Below are 17888 nucleotides of genomic sequence, written 5' to 3' on the forward strand. Positions count from 1 at the left end.
TGGGTTTCCTAAAGGCGTTCCACTTAGTCAATCCTGCATACCAACAGATGGCATAGCAAGCCCTCAAGGAACCGATGGAACTGAAAGTTCTTATCTTATTGTACATTAAAAGCAGAAGTCTTCTCTCATTGGTATTCTATTCAAATCAGTGTTTTAAACTGGGTAAGCACAAAATATGGAAGTCAAAGCTGCAGAGAAATGTGTGTTTAAAAAAAAAACTGTGTGGGAGGAGGAAATGTATTCAGAGTGTGTGTGTGTGTGTGTGTGTGTGTGTGTGTGTGTGTGTGTGTGTGTGTGTGTGTGTGTGTGTGTGTGTGTGAAAAACAGGCATGGCCTATGATCACATTCTAAAACGTAGGAGTGAATCATTTACTAAAATCAGTCAGTGGCCTATATTCTAGTCATAAATCTCCCCTGCAACAGCCACCATATACAGCTTAGTGACACACCACATGTTTAGTAGCTCTGCTTTGTGATACACACTCAGACCACATGAGGGAGCCCAAGAGTCACTGGACACTTCAACCCACGCTTGGGGAAAAGGGAAGAACGCATTTCTGAAGTATTCACACTAGGCCTTAATAACATGGGCCTATCTGGTCATCTCTCACGGGGAAATGGCTCCTTGAGGGGCTATCCAAGGAAGTTAGAGATAAACACATACAGGCCTCATCCAGAAGCATGACTGGCTGATAACTATAAGAGTGGGTATAGGGGAACAGCGAGGGGCGATGGTCACCCTCCACTTTCGCCATAAAGAGAACAGGATGTTGATTATTAGAGGTTGTAAATGTGGTTAGCAAGGGGTAAGAGTAACATTTAACAATACAACAACAGAAAGAGACATGTAACTTTTCACATCACAACATTTGGATTTTAAATATTTTGGACATCAGAGCAACGTTGAGGAAATCTTATTTGAGTCATAAAAGGATGTTGCTATGATAGGGAAGATATACAAAACCTTGCAGAGCCCATATCCAACTGACAATCTCTTAGAAAAAAATAGGAACTATTGGAACCAAGACTTAAAAAGACCTGATGTTGACACAAGATGGAGGGAAAGTTGGAGCATAACTAATGAAATTACAGTTAACTAAAATGTATGCTTAATCTAGTGTATAATGTATGGAATGCATTATACAAGAGACAAAATTCTCTTATTCTACAGAACAACGGCAGAGTCATGTCTTAAGTTTAAAACTAATAATGACTCAATAATCCATGATTTCTATTAAATCCAAAAGTTATGGACAGAGAAAGAAAGTTGGCTGTCAGAAGTATTACAATGTGAACTTACTTTTAATCTGTGTGTCTGCATATTTCAAGACACAGCATATGGGGGTGTAGTGAGATACCAAATGGGCTGGACGATTCATTTGAAATCAATCAATTCGCTATCATTAATACAATGGAAAAATTGAATGATTTATTATTGAAATATAAAAATGGCATGGGTGACCGAAAAACTATTGGTGCAATTTATTTCCAGGGGGCAAACAATAATGCAGGCACTAGGGATGGGGGTGTGAGCATGGGGGTCTGGGCAGATGAGATGTAGTTGTATGTGTGTGTCTTTAAGTTGTTGTTTCTATGTATATGTTTGTATTTGGAGTAAAAAAAATATGAACACATTATGTATATATACACACAGTACCAGAAAAAGTATGGAAACACACTCATTCTAAGTTTTTCTTTATTTTTTTTTTTACTATTTTCTACATTGTAGAATAATAGTGAAGACATCAAAACTATGAAATAACACATATGGAATCATTTAGTAACCAAAAAAAGTGTTCAACAAATCAAAATATATTTTATGTTTGAGATTCTTCAAAGTAGCCACCCTTTGCCTTGATGACAGCTTTGCACACTGACATTCTCTCAACCAGCTTCATGAGGTAGTCACCTGGAATGCATATCAATTAACAGGTATGCCTTGTTAAAAGATAATTTGTGTAATTGTTTTCCTTCTTAATGTGTTTGAGCCAATTAGTTGTGTTGTGACAAGGTAGGGGTGGTATACAGAAGATAGCCCTATTTGGTAAAATACCAAGTCCATATTATGGCAAGAACAGCTCAAATAAGCAAAGAGAAACGACAGTCCATCATTACTTTAAGACATGAAGGTCAGTCAATACGGAACATTTCAAGTAAGGAATGGAAGACCCCGAGTTACGTCTGCTGCAGAGGGATGGGGGTGTGAGCCTGGTAACTCATTAGAGTTACCAGGCTCAGAATTTTCAGTCCAAATAAATGTTTCACAGAGTTCAAATAACAGACATCTCAACATCAACTGTTCAGAGGAGACTGCGTGAATCTGGCCTTCATAGCCGAATTGCTGCAAAGAAACCACTACTAAAGGACACCGATAAGAAGAGACTTTGCTTGGGCCAAGAAACTCGAGCAATGGACATAAGACTGGTGGAAACCTGTCCTTTGGTCTGATGAGTGCAAAAGTGAGAATTTTGGTTCCCAACCACCGTGTCTTTGTGAGATGCAGAGTAGGTGAACGGATGATCTCCGCATGTGTGGTTCCTACCGTGAAGCATGGAAGAGGAGGTGTGATGGTATAGGGTGCTTTGCTGGTGACACTGCCGTGATTTAAAATTCTAGGCACATTTAACCAGCATGGCTACCACAACATTCTGCAGCGATACGCCATCCCATCTGGTTTGTGCTTAGTGGGACTATCACTTGTTTTTCAACAGGACAATGACCCAAAACACACCTCCAGGCTGTGTACGGGCTATTTGACCAAGAGAGTGATGGAGCACTGCATCAGATGACATGGCCTCCACAATCACCAGAACTCAACCCATTTGAGATGGTTTGGGATGAGTTGGAACGCAGAGTGAAGGAAAAGCAGCTAAGTGCTCAGCATTTGAGCGAACTCCTTCGTGACTGATGGAAAAGCATTCCAGGTGAAGCTGGTTGAGAGCATGCCAAGAGTGTGCAAAGCTGTCATCAAGGCAAGAATCTCACATATAAAATATATTTTGATGTTACTACATGATTCCATATGTGGTATTTCATAGTTTTGATGGCTTCACTATTATTCTACAATGTAGAATAATAGTAAAAAATAAAGAAAAACCCTTGAATGAGTAGGTGTTCTAAAACTTTTGACCGGTAGTGTGTGTGTGTACACACATTGAAAGTCACAGGGCTCTTCAGTAAGGTCATTCTACTGCCATTGTTCGTCTATGGAGAGTGCATGGCTGTGTGCTCGATTTTATACACCTGTCAGCAACTGGTGTCCCTGAAATAGCTGAGTCCACTAATTTGAAGGGGTGTCCACATAGTTTTGTATATTTAGTGTATGTGTGTGTGTGTAATAGCAAAGCATTCATTTTTTCCAGAGTAAGACACAGATTGGGCCTCTGAGGGCACACACTGTGAGGGGGTCAGAGAAAGAGAGAAAGAGAGGAATATTGTGTGTGTCATGCTTTCAACAACAAACCCAATTTAACCCTGTCTAATGGCCGCCCAGTGGCGTTCTAGCCCAGAAGGAAATCCTGTATCAGAGAGGAAGTCTAAAATCCTGGTTCCTCTCTAGTCAGGGCTGCTACTGTGTGACATCACCGACCCACAGAGAATAAAACTGTCAACAGCTGGTGTTGTTTATGAGTTCAAAGGTCAATAAAAGCTACTGCACCATACGGTCATTCAGTATCAGTACAGTCATTCTGCTTCCTCGATCAGCCCTCAAGCATCCACACACAAACAGGTTGTGTAACTGTGCTACCAACGACTGGTGATGGTGTGACGCTAGACCAGGGCTCTCCAACCCTGTTCCTGGAGAGATACCCTCCTGTAGGTTTTCGCTCCAACTCCAGTTGTAACTAACCTGATTAATCTGATCAACCAGCTAATTATTAGAATCAGGTGTGCCAGATTCGGGTTTGTGTGAAAACCTACAGGACGGTAGCTCTCCAGGAACATGTTTGGAGAGACCTGCCCTAGACACACTTGAAGTTGGAATGGCGCCCTCAGACTGGGTTCTGGGAGCTCATTGGCTGTTAATGAGGTCAGCCACTTGTGATCTCACCTATTGGTTACTGGTGATGTCACCTCCCTGAGGCCTGACCCGTTTACTGGTGATTGGTTATATCTTCATTGAAAAACAAAGCTATCACCACTGTTCTCACTACTTGGGAATTCCATGACCGATTGTCCAACATTACTGCTCCTTGGAACACTCCTATTTTCTTTCTTCAGGACATTATTTTGGAATGTCTTTGTTATTATAATCTACCTATTGAACTATTATCATTAGCAACGGGAGAGTGATAAAAAGTTAATGTTGACTTTGAATCCATGCTGATATCATAAAAGCGCACACTTTGAACAATGTTGAACAATCATGTAACATGAGTCGCCCTGGGGGAAATGGCTGTCGGCAGATTTCTGTTTCCCTCCTTATGGAAGTGGGATATCCCCAGTGAGACCATTATCTAACAGTTAAAATATAAAACTATAAATACCATGAGCAATAGAAAGGAAGCCAGGGGAGAGGAACAGCAAGATACTCCGTTCGTACGTACGTACTGGGCTGAGTGAGTGAGTGAGTGAGTGAGTGAGTGAGTGAGTGAGTGAGTGAGTGCATGACATCAGATATCTCAGTACCCAATCTGCTTTCCCACCAATATCAGCCCTGGCATGAAAGATACTGTGTCTGTGTTTAATTCATTTTCCAAAGGCTATAATGCACTGTTAGGCAGAGCCCGTATCAAAGGGGACTTAATGGAGGGTGGCGTCTGTGTGTGTTGCCAGATCTGGACTGTGGTTGTACTGGGAGTGAACATACGGCTGATAATGACTGTAGGAGGAATGAACAATTTCTCTCTGTCAGACAGAATGTGGTAATGTCCAGAGCTAGACAAAATACATCTGTATGTATAAATGTGTATGTGCATCAGAGAGTATGTGTGTGTGTGTGTTGTTGGGTGGTCTTGGAACTAGCTTCTGTATAGCAGACCCCCTTCCAATGTCTTCAACCACATTGATGCAGTGGCGTACAGACACACGGTTTAACTTTTACCATGTGCCACCACCACCACAACACACATGCCAACATGAGAACAGATGGAGGGATGGAAAGATGAAGGAAGAGGAGGAGTGTGTGAAGTGTGGAGGCTCTCCTTTGATCCTCTGGGCCTCAGAGTTCTGCAGCGTCACACACACACACACACACACACACACACACACACACACACACACACACACACACACACACACACACACACACACACACACACACACACACACACACAGGGAACGGAGTAATCGAAAACACCCCAAACATGTGGTCCAAGGCACAGATGTGACTGCAAAAGTACAGTGCACACTTTCATCACACTCACCCATGGCTGGGAACAAGGGATAGAGAGAAGATGAGAGATCACAGAGTGTAATAGGTAGAAAGAGTTAGAGGTGGAAATATAGAAAAAGGAAACAGTGAGAGAAAGAGTTGAGAGAGAGCGAGAGAAGGAGAAAGAGAGAAACAGGAGGGAGTCACACAACGCAAATGGTTTGCAAACATCTGACTGTGTCTAGTTGTGTTTCGTTTCGAGGCATCCGATTGGCCAATTAGTTGGGAGGAGTGACCTACCACTGCTGTGCATGCCTCCATCGCCTGGTCTAGGGGGAGTGTCTCTATCGACGGACAGGGCCTGTGTGAGGAGGGGGCGGAGACAGAGCGGGGGCGAGCAGGGCAGTGAGGCGGGGGCTAGAGGAAGAGGGGCGGAGGGCAAGGTATAGGGGGAGAGGCCAAGTAGAACAAGACAGATCCATTCCAAAACCCAAAACCACACCCGAGACACCAGAGAAATTTCCGGGAAAAAAACAGTTTGAATTTTAAAAGACAAGGGAACGAAACAGGCAGCAGCAGTTGATAATCGCATGCAAAGGCAGGTTGGGTTAGATAAAGGGGTGTGATTGGAGTGAGAATTGGTGTAAGAGGTCATGCAGTAGTCGAAGGAGAGGAAACAAAGGAGATGTGAAAGAGATGCCATGAAGAAGAAAAAATACATAAAAAGAAAATAAATAAATATTAGTGCCATTTCACAATAGAGATTTCATGACATGCTGTTAATGGTAGCCTACAGCTAAATTTGACACACTACAGTAGTAGCCTACTGTACGTAGCAACTAGCTGGATGGATGCTAGCTCTATTTCTACAAGCAGCAAATATCAGATGCTAGAGTCGTTTCAGTGAACCTGCACCCAAAGCCATCTGACCCTGAGTAGTACCAAACAGGTACACAGGATTTGTAAATGTTTTTTTTTCTCAACTCAGAATCTGTGGACCTGTTCTGTTCCACGGGAGGTAGCTAACCAGTCCTCCAGTTAGTTAGCTAAAAGATGGATGACACCTTGTATGCGTCTTCCTCCATAGCCACTCTTTAGGATTGGGTGCAGAGTACTCACATCCACGCCTTCTAAGCAAACACACATCACTTTTTCCGTATTGTTCACACAGCATTACAGAAACATTGTGGGAGCATTGCATGTTAGCCAGGACAGGGCTGGTAGCCTCTACAGCACGGCCCAACTGCTGCTGCTGCTTTACGGGACTTGAGCACAGAGGGTGTTATGAGATACCGTGTGTCTCAGAAGTTCTAGTCTGAGGGGAACTAGTTGGGGGGGGCGACTGACTCTTGACCATTGGAGGAACTGCCCAGGTCTTTCTTACCTTGGGATAATCTTATAACCCCATAAAATTAGGATCGAGGTGTGGGAGAACTTGGGGAAGAAGCAGAGCGGATCAAGGGCATCCATGTCTTTATGTTGGAGTGAAAGGATGGATTTAGGGACAGTAGTATCATGTAATTATGGATTGTGGTAGGTATAGAGATGTACCCATCCCTTCACCCACCCATCCAGGCCTCTACCCACCCTCCATACTGTGCCATTCCCAGCCTGCACTCACCAGAGCGGGGCTTCAGCCCAAAGGCAGGGGTGGTAAACGTGGGACCGCTGCCTGGAACTCTGTCTTCTCCCTGATAGAGAGTCCATGGGAGTACAAACATAAAGGTTAGGGACCCTCTTATCCCGAGAGTACACTTGCATAATACATACACATTGTCCAGGTCTATATGGGCAATTGGGGACAAGACAGCTGGTATTGAATGTGTGTTTATTTGTGACCTCTGTGTGTGCACTGTGTATGTGTGTATGATGTACGTGTGTTCAGGATTTTGATTGGAGCTTGGCATCCTATACTATGAAACACTAAAGATGACCTCTGAGCTGGCTTAACTAGAGCACAACTCACCCTGTCCCTTTCTCTGACCCTCACCCAGATTGACTAGCATGGCCAGTTGTCCTCTAGCTTGGATTGGTCAATACATCTCATAGGTTGCACAGTATCTAGAGGTTTGGTAATATCAATATTGCTTCAACTCTAATTAGTTGATTGTGCTGAGGTAACTGTTGCTATGACCATGTAGCTCGTATTGGACAAGCTGTCGCTATGTGGTGACAGAGCTGGCTGTGTACACTGTTCCCAATAGTGGGCCCTGCCTCTCGCTGTGTGTGTGTGACAACGCTATGGCATTGTTGAAGATTTTTTTAAAGAATCGACATACAATGAAGTCTTGTTCTCCTTGTTATGTGTTATGCTGTTGTTCCTCCTCCCTTGGTGCTGGTCTATTTCAACTTCAGGGTTGTCAACTCTCCAGCTAGCGCTTCTTTAATGACATTAAACCAACTTTTAAGCTCAAAAGCATTTGTTTAGGTCTTTAAAGTGTGTGAGCCAATCCCAGTCTTGCTCTGAAGGATCGGAACAATCTGGGCAATATTTATTGTTATATATTGTATCTGGGCAACAGTTACCATGGTATTGAAGCAGACTGGGGCGGGGTCAAATCCTCATGTTTGTAAACTATTGGCCAACTTCACAAACTACTAACTATAGTGCCATGCTACATACAACACACAACTAAATCTCACACAGTCAACAAAAACACCAACACTACACACAAGCACCTGCCTCAAATAATTCCCTTCATCTACCTCTAGAAGCGTAAACAAAAAGGTAAGATCAAAGTTATAGACATTTAAAACAGCAGACCGACACACAGATCTAAAAGGTCATGAGGTGACTAGGTAACAGGATAGAGGTCACACCAGCAAACACAACTACTGGTCACGAGACTGAATCCTAACTTGAGATCCAAGTAAACAAACGTTCAAGCAATCTTGCACTGAAGTCAATGGCAGATTTTTGAGAAAACTCAAGTTACGCACAGATCTTGAGTTAGGATTTGCCCTCTAATGCCCTTAACCACATATCTAGGATCAGCTACCCCTACTATAGCCCTCGTCTGAACTATGTAATACGTCACACAAAAACTGACTTGGGACCAGTGGTTAAGAGCATGAAGTGACCACACACACAAAGATGAGGGAAGTCAGAGGCAGGGATTGGCTGGTAAGCCTGAGGGGAGTGGCCATCCATGGCTCATTACTAGGTTTACCTGGTTGGACATATGTGTCTCATATTGTTGGCATGCAAGCTGGGCCTCCAGCCTGGCCCTCTCTAGAATCAACTCTCGTTTCTTCTGGAACTCAAAGCCTCCTTCGGGAGTGTCCCACTAGATAGAACATACCAACCGGTGGAACTTATTTGTACATCTACTTAGTACACTATATATACACACAAAAGTATGTGGACACCCCTTCAAATTAGTGGATTCAGCTATTTCAGCCACACCTGTTGCTGACAGGTGTATAAAATCTAGCACACAGCCATTCAATCTCCATAGACAAACATTGGCAGTAGAATGGCCTTACTGAAGAGCTCAGTGACTTTCAAATGTGGCACAGTCATTTTTTTCCACCTTTATTTAACCAGGTAGGCAAGTTGAGAACAAGTTCTCATTTACAATTGCGCCCTGGCCAAGATAAAGCAAAGCAGTTCGACACATACAACAACACAGAGTATGGAGTAAAACAAACACAGTCAATAATACAGTAGAAAAATAAGTCTATATACAATGTGAGCAAGTGAGGTGAGATAAGGGAGGTGAAGGCAAAAACAAAAAAAAGGCCATGGTGGCAAAGTAAATACAATATAGCAAGTAAAACACTGGAATGGTTGATTTGCAGTGGAAGAATGTGCAAAGTAGAGATAGAAATAACGGGGTGCAAAGGAGCAAAATAAATAAATAAATACAGTAGGGAAAGAGGTAGTTGTTTGGGCTTAATTATAGATGGGCTATGTACAGGTGCAGTAATCTGTGAGCTGCTCATCGCCGAAGTCGAGGATTGGTAGGATGGTCAGTTTTACAAGGGTATGTACAAGGTGCTTAAAGCTAGTGAGGGAGACAAGTGTTTCCAGTTTCAGAGATTTTTGTAGTTCGTTCCAGTCATTGGCAGCAGAGAAATGGAAGGAGAGGCAGCCAAAGGAAGAATTGGTTTTTGGGTTAACCAGAGAGATATACCTGCTGGAGCGCGTGCTACAGGTGGGTGCTGCTATGGTGACCAGCGAGCTGAGATAAGGGGGGACTTTACCTAGCAGGGTCTTGTAGATGACCTGGAGCCAGTGGGTTTGACGACGAGTATGAAGCGAGCGCCAGTCAACGAGACCGTACAGGTCGCATTGGTGGGTAGTATATGGGGCTTTGGTGACAAAACGGATGGCACTGTGATAGACTGCATCCAATTTATTGAGTAGGGTATTGGAGGCTATTTTGTAAATTACATCGCCGAAGTCGAGGATTGGTAGGATGGCCAGTTTTACAAGGGTATGTTTGGCAGCATGAGTGAAGGATGCTTTGTTGCGGAATAGGAAGCCAATTCTAGATGTAACTTTGGATTGGAGATGTTTGATGTGAGTCTGGAAGGAGAGTTTACAGTCTGACCAGACACCTAGGTATTTGTAGTTGTCCACATATTCTAAGTCAGAGCCGTCCAGAATAGTGATGTTGGACAGGCGGGCAGGTGCAGGCAGCGATCGGTTGAAGAGCATGCATTTAGTTTGACTTGTATTTAAGAGCGATTGGAGGCCACGGAAGGAGAGTTGTATGGCATTGAAGCTCGCCTGGAGGGTTGTTAACACAGTGTCCAAAAAAGGGCCAGAAGTATACAGAATGGTGTCGTCTGCGTAGAGGTGGATCAGAGACTCACCAGCAGCAAGAGCGACATCATTGATGTATACAGAGAAGAGAGTCGGTCCAAGAATTGAACCCTGTGGCACCCCCATAGAGACTGCCAGAGGCCCGGACAACAGACCCTCCGATTTGACACACTGAACTTTATCAGAGAAGTAGTTGGTGAACCAGGCAAGACAATCATTTGAGAAACCAAGGCTGTCGAGTCTGCCGATGAGGATGTGGTGATTGACAGAGTCGAAAGCCATGGCCAGGTCAATGAATTCGGCTGCACAGTAATGTTTCTTATCGATGGCGGTGCACCCATGACCAGCTCTGAAACCAGATTGCATAGCGGAGAAGGTATGGTGGGATTCGAAATGGTCGGTAATCTGTTTGTTAACTTGGCTTTCGAAGACCTTAGAAAGGCAGGGTAGGATAGATATAGGTCTGTAGCAGTTTGGGTCAAGAGTGTCCACCCCTTTGAAGAGGGGGATGACCGCAGCTGCTTTCCAATCTTTGGGAATCTCAGATGACACGAAAGAGAGGTTGAACAGGCTAGTAATAGGGGTGGAAACAATTTCAGCAGATCATTTTAGAAAGGGTCCAGATTATCTAGCCCGGCTGATTTGTAGGGGTCCAGATTTTGCAGCTCTTTCAGAACATCAGCTGACTGGATTTGGGAGAAGGAGAAATGAGGAAGGCTTGGGCGGGTAGCTGTGGGGGGTGCAGTGCTGTTGACCGGGGTAGGGGTAGCCAGGTGGAAAGCATGGCCAGCCGTAGATAAATGCTTATTAAAATTCTCAATTATAGTGGATTTATCAGTGGTGACAGTGTTTCCTATCTTCAGTGCAGTGGGCAGCTGGGAGGAGGTGTTCTTATTCTCCATGGACTTTACAGTGTCCCAGAACTTTTTTGAGTTTGTGTTGCAGGAAGCAAATTTCTGCTTGATAAAGCTAGCCTTGGCTTTTCTAACTGCCGGTGTATATTGGTTTCTAGCTTCCCTGAAAAGTTGCATATCACGGGGGCTGCTTGATGCTAATGCAGAACGCCATAGGATGTTTTTGTGTTGGTTAAGGGCAGTCAGGTCTGGAGAAAACCAAGGGCTATATCTGTTCCTGGTTCTAAATTTCTTGAATGGGGCATGCTTATTTAAGATGGTGAGGAAGGCATTTAAAAAAATAAAAATAACCAGGCATCCTCTACTGATGGGATGAGATCAATATCCTTCCAGGATACTCAGGCCAGGTCGATTAGAAAGGCCTGCTCGCTGAAGTGTTTCAGGGAGCGTTTGACAGTGATGAGTGGAGGTCGTTTGACCGCTGACCCATTACGGATGCAGGCAATGAGGCAGTGATCGCTGAGATCTTGGTTGAAAACAGCAGAGGTGTATTTAGAGGGCAAGTTGGTTATGATGATATCTATGAGGGTGCACATGTTTACGGCTTTGGGGTGGTACCTGGTAGGTTCATTGATAATTTGTGTGAGATTGAGGGCATCAAGCTTAGATTGTAGGATGGCTAGGGTGTTAAGCATGTTCCAGTTTAGGTCGCCTAGCAGCACGAGCTCTGAAGATAGATGGGGGACAATCAGTTCACATATGGTGTCCAGAGCACAGCTGGGGGCAGAGGATGCCACCTTTCCAACAAATCAGTTCGTCAAATTTCTGCCCTGCTAGAGCTGCCCCGGTCATCAGTAACTGCTGTTATTGTGAAGTGGAAACGTCTAGAAGAAACAACGGCTCAGCCACAAAGTGTTAGGCCACACAAGCTCACAGAACGGGACCGTTAAGTGCTGAAGCGCATAAAAATCGTCTGTCCTAGGTTGCAACACTCACTACCGAAGATCCAATCTGCCTCTGGAAGCAACGTCGGCACAAGAACTGTTCGTCGGGAGCTTCATGAAATGGGTTTCCATGGCCAAGCAGCTGCAAGATTACCATGCACAATGCCAAGCATCGGCTGGAGTGGTTTAACGATTGCAGCCATTGGACTCTGGAGCAGTGGAAACGCGTTCTCTGGAGTGATGAATCGCGCTTCACCATCTAGCAGTCCGACAGACGAATCTGGGTTTGGCTGATGCCAGGAGAATGCTACCTGCCCGAATACATAGTGCCAACTGTAAAGTTTGGTGGAGAATGAATAATGGTCTGGGGCTGTTTTTCATGGTTTGGAATAGGCCCCTTTGTTCCAGTGAAGGGAAATCTTAACACTGCAGCATACAATTACATTCTAGATGATTCTGTGCTTCCAACTTTGTGGCAACAGGAAGGCCCTTTCCTGTTTCAGCATGACAATGCCCCCAATGTACAAAGTGAGGTCCATACAGAAATGGTTTTGTCGAGATCGGTGTGGAAGAACTTGACTGGCCTGCACAGAGCCCTGACCTCAACCCCATCGAACACCTTTGGGATGAATTGGAACGCCGACTGTGAGCCAGGCTTAATCGCCCAACATCAGTGCCCGACTTTGGAATAAGATGTTCGACAAGCAGGTGTCCACATACTTTTGGTCATGTAGTGTACATCTACCACAGCAATTCAAGCTTCACTTTACCACAGCTCAAATATGTTATACTACAAACAAGTCATCTTAAGAATATTCAAATACCAACGAGCAGCAGAGCTAAATAAAGGGAACACTTAAACAACACAATGTAACTCCAAGTCAATCACACTTCTGTGAAATCAAACTGTCCACTTAAGAAGCAACACTGATTGACAAATTTCACATGCTGTTGTGCAAATGGAATAGACAACAGGTGGAAATTATAGGCAATTAGCAAGACACCCCCAATAAAGGAGTGGTTCTGCAGGTGGTGACCACAGACCACTTCTCAATTCCTATGCTTCCTGGCTGATGTTTTGGTCACTTTTGAATGCTGGCGGTGCTTTCAGTCTAGTGGTAGCATGAGCAGCTCATCCAGGATGGCACATCAATGCGAGCTGTGGCAAGAAGGTTTGCTGTGTCTGTCAGCGTAGTGTCCAGAGCATGGAGGCGCTACCAGGAGACAGGCCAGTACATCAGGAGACGTGGAGGAGGCCAACAACCCAGCAGCAGGACCACTACCTCCGCCTTTGTGCAAGGAGGAGCAGGAGGAACACTGCCAGAGCCCTGCAAAAATGTGCATGTGTCTGCTCAAACGGTCAGAAACAGACTCCATGGGGGTGGTATGAGGGCCCGACGTCCACAGGTGGGGGTTATGCTTACAGCCCAACACCGTGCAGGACGTTTGGCATTTGCCAGAGAACACCAAGATTGGCAAATTCGCCACTGGTGCCCTGTGCTCTTCACAGATGAAAGCAGGTTCCCTCTGAGCACATGTGACAGACGTGACAGTCTGGAGACGCCGTGGAGAACATTCTGCTGCCTGCAACATCCTCCAGCATGACCGGTTTGGCGGTGGGTCAGTCATGGTGTGGGGTGGCATTTCTTTGGGGGGCCGCACAGCACTCCATGTGCTCGCCAGAGGTAGCCTGACTGCCATTAGGTACCGAGATGAGATCCTCAGACCCCTTGTGAGACCATATGCTGGTGCGGTTGGCCCTGGGTTCCTCCTAATGCAAGACAATGCTAGACCTCATGTGGCTGGAGTGTCAGCAGTTCCTGCAAGAGGAAGGCATTGATGCTATGGACTGGCCCGCCCGTTCCCCAGACCTGAATCCAATTGAGCACATCTGGGACATTATGTCTTGCTCCATCCACCAACGCCACGTTGCACCACAGACTGTCCAGGAGTTGGCGGATGCTTTAGTCCAGGTCTGGGAGGAGATCCCTCAGGAGACCATCCGCCACCTCATCAGGAGCATGCCCAGGCATTGTAGGGAGGTCATACAGGCACGTGGAGGCCACACACACTACTGAGCCTCATTTTGACTTGTTTTAAGGACATTACATCAAAGTTGGATCAGCCTGTAGTGTCGTTTTCCACTTTAAGTTTGAGTGTGACTCCAAATCCAGACCTCCATGGGTTGATACATTTAATTTCCATTGATCATTTTTGTGTGATTTTGTTGTCAGCACATTGAACTATGTAAAGAAAAAAGTTTTAATAAGAATATTACATTCATTCAGATCTAGGATGTGTTATTTTAGTGTTCCCTTTATTGTTTTGAGCAGTGTATATTACAGTAGACAGGAAATTACATCAGAGGAGGAGGAAGGGCAGGGCTGCTTGCTCAGGGAGGGAAACTAAACACACACTAACCCAGGAGAGGGGTCTTAAGTCTAACACAGATGCTACTGATGTATTTTACAGTTTGACACCGTCACACACACCCTTTCAATGCACATAAAGATGATACACATACCCACACAATGGTCATAGTCCATGCAATATAGGTGCTTGTAGGTGTGTGCATTATGCAGTAAAACCATGTGATTCTCATAGGAAAGAGGTCTCACCTTGGGTGTGGTTTGTCCTTCACTGCCATCACTGTCTTGGCCACTGTAGTGAGAGAAGAGTGAGTGAGTAAGACACACACACACACACACACACACACCACACACACCACACACACCACACACACCACACACACCACACACACCACACACACCACACACACCACACACACCACAGCCTTACTTGAAAGTGTCTTCCACCATGACCATCTCAACAGGGTAGAGCTGAATTCCAGACAGGACCTCTGTTTCCATATTCACTCTGAGAGCAGAGAGAGAGAAAGAGAGAGTAGCGTCAAGCAACTACACAGATCCCCACAAGTTTTACCGCTCAATGCCCAATGAGTCTCTTTCACCTCCACTGAGACAGCCTCAGAGTTATCCAGTCCCTGTACTGAACTAGATGTTCACAGAACCAACAGTCAAATGTGCCATTTCTGCTACCATATACATGTTAGAGAGCAGGAGGGAGCAGCATGCAGCACAGTGTGTGTGCCAATGACTGGGCTTTGAAAGAATTAAACAAATACAGAATAGTAGCTACAAAGACAACATTCTGATATGGCCAAGTGGGATTTTTCAATAACAACATTGACCTGAAATATGATTAGATGACACAAGGTGGATAATATATTTTACAGACTGAGCATTGGGCTGTGTATGGGTGATTTTGACTGCCTATCTGCATATGATAATGAGCCATCTGTTGGGTTGGGAGATGTACTTGTTATTGTCATAAATGTAACCTCTGATTCAGTAGGGATAACGGTACTCCAAAGTTTTCAATGCAATGTTCCAACGGTACTTCATATAGAAGACAACAAATTATTATGATAATCATGTATAGGGCTGTCCCGGTGACTTTATTACCACTACACCAGCAGTCACGAGTCACCCCCACAGTCCCTGTGACTGTTGGTCACGGTAATCCCATCCAAAACTGCACAATGGAGCTGATAGGTAGCCTACCAAACTAGCTAACGGCAGTTGCAATTTATTAAGCAGTCGCAATTTATTTTTATTTTTCTATGGTGCACAAGACACCTGTCTGATTCCCGCCTGTCTGCACATTTGTGGCCTGCTGGAGGTCATTTTGCAGGGCTCTGGCAGTGCTCCTCCTTGCACAAAGGCGGAGGTAGCGGTCCTGCTGCTGGGTTGTTGCCCTCCTACGGCCTCCTCCACGTCTCCTGATGTACTGGCCTGTCTCCTGGTAGCGCCTCCATGCTCTGGACACTACGCTGACAGACACAGCAAACCTTCTTGCCACAGCTCGCATTGATGTGCCATCCTGGATGAGCTGCACTATCTGAGCCACTTGTGTGGCTCATGCTACCACTAGACTGAAAGCACCGCCAGCATTCAAAAGTGACCAAAACATCAGCCAGGAAGCATAGGAACTGAGAAGTGGTCTGTGGTCACCACCTGCAGAATCACTCCTTTATTGGGGGTGTCTTGCTAATTGCCTATAATTTCCACCTTTTGTCTATTCCATTTGCACAACAGCATGTGAAATTTATTGTCAATCAGTGTTGCTTCCTAAGTGGACAGTTTGATTTCACAGAAGTGTGATTGACTTGGAGTTACATTGTGTTGTTTAAGTGTTCCCTTTATTTTTTTGAGCAGTGTATATTATATTATTTTCCATTACAACAGCCTCTCTGGTACACATATTTAGTGTTGTCTAAACTGTACCAAATGGCCAGAAACAAAATACTATTGTAATCCAAGAGCAACATAACTCACAACACTTACTGCTATACCCTCCTTTATCTTGATCTTCAATAGTTTCTACAACTAAGTAAAATGTCTTCCATAGATCTGACTTCACCTTTCCCTCCTGAGCAACCAGTAAACATTCACCCGTTCCAAGTTGCTTTCATGTCCTCCGCATCCATTTTGCCGCATCCATTTTGCTGTCACTGTGTTTGGAGTTTGTTATAACCAATTTATTGATGTGATTATGATAGGCTATAGGTCAGGTCCTATTGGTCACATGCATGCAACTCTTAACTGTTTCACATAAAGAGAGCAAGGGTTGAGTGAATAGGGATTGTATTTCATAAACAAATTAGGGATTTGGGTAACAGAACTTGTCAGTCAGAAACAAGTAAGAAACTAAATGGCTACACTGGCTTCCTGTTAAGGCTAGGGTTGATTTCAAGGTTTTACTGCTAACCTACAAAGCATTACACGGACTTGCTCCTACCAATCTCTTCGATTTGGTCCTGCCGTACATACCTACACGTACGCTACGGGTCACAAGACGCAGGCCTCCTTATTGTCCCTAGAATTTCTAAGCAAACAGCTGGAGGCAGGGCTTTCTCCTTCCATGTGTGAGAGACGCAGATTTTGTCTCAACCTTTAAGTCTTTATTGAAGACTCATCTCTTCAGTAGGTCCTATGATTGAGTGTAGTCTGGCCCAGGGGTGCGAAGGTGAACGGCAAGGCGAACCGCCCTTGCCGTCTCTGCCTGGCCGGCTCCCCTCTCTCCATTGAGAGAGGGGTCACTTGAGGGGGTTGAGTCACTGACGTGATCTTCCTGTCTGGATTTGCTCCCCCTCAGGCTTGTGCTGTGGAGGGGATCTTTGTGGGCTATACTCAGCCTTGTCTCAGGGTAGTAAGTTGGTGGTCTGTTGATATCCCTCTAGTGGTGTGGGGGCTGTGCTTTGGCAAAGTGGGTGGGGTTATAGCCTACCTGGTAGACCCTATCCGGGGGTATTGTCGGACAGGGCCAGTGTCCACCGACCCCCCCCCCCCCCCCCCCCCGTCTCAGTCTCCACTATCCATTTTTATTTAACCTTTATTTAACTAGGCAAGTCAGTTAAGAACACATTCTTATTTTACAACGATGGCCTACCACGGCCAAACCCTCCCCTAACCCGGACGACACTGGGCCAATTGTGAGCCTACCTATGGGACTCCCGATCAAGGCCGGTGATGATATAGCCTGGGATCGAACCCGGGTCTGTAGTGACACCTCTAGCACTGAGAGGTAGACCGCTGTGCCACTCGAGAGCCTGCATCTATGCTGCAATAGTCTATGTGCCGGGGGGTTAGGGTCAGTCGGTTATATCTGGTGTAATTCTCCTGTCTTATCTGATGTCCTGTGTGAATTTAAGTATGCTCCCTCTAATTATATATTCCTCCCCTCCCGGAAGACCTGAGCCCTAGGGCCATGCCTCAGGACTACCTAGCCTGATGACTCCTGGCTGTCCCCAGTCCACCTAGTCGTTCTGCTGCTCCAGTTTCAACTATTCTGCCTGCGGCAATGGAACCCTGACCTGTTTACCGGACGTGCTTCCTTGTCCCAGACCTGCTGTTTTTCTCTCTTGCTCTTTCTATCGCACCTGCTGTCTCGACTTCTGTATGCTCGGCTATGAAAGGCAAACC

The 17888-nt window shown here is 45.2% G+C and overlaps 1 protein-coding gene across 7 annotated transcripts in view; it reads right to left on the reverse strand.

Annotated features, from left to right (window-relative positions):
- Positions 1 to 17888, reverse strand: part of LOC129820913 (leucine-rich repeat and calponin homology domain-containing protein 1-like) — a 102640-nt gene that overhangs the window by 7932 nt on the left and 76820 nt on the right. For 3 of the 7 annotated variants that reach the window (XM_055878024.1, XM_055878021.1, XM_055878020.1), the window contains exons 12-16: positions 14683 to 14760; positions 14502 to 14544; positions 8485 to 8601; positions 6936 to 7005; positions 5615 to 5731 (exon numbers count right to left, since the gene is read on the reverse strand). In XM_055878024.1, coding sequence (XP_055733999.1) covers positions 5615 to 5731; positions 6936 to 7005; positions 8485 to 8601; positions 14502 to 14544; positions 14683 to 14760 — 425 coding nt within the window. The remainder of the gene's footprint in view (positions 1 to 5614; positions 5732 to 6935; positions 7006 to 8484; positions 8602 to 14501; positions 14545 to 14682; positions 14761 to 17888) is intronic. The other 4 variants (XM_055878026.1, XM_055878022.1, XM_055878023.1 and 1 more) reach the window with 3 other exon arrangements.

The sequence above is a fragment of the Salvelinus fontinalis genome, chromosome 23 (genome assembly GCF_029448725.1).
Source record: "Salvelinus fontinalis isolate EN_2023a chromosome 23, ASM2944872v1, whole genome shotgun sequence".
NCBI lineage: Eukaryota > Metazoa > Chordata > Actinopteri > Salmoniformes > Salmonidae > Salvelinus > Salvelinus fontinalis.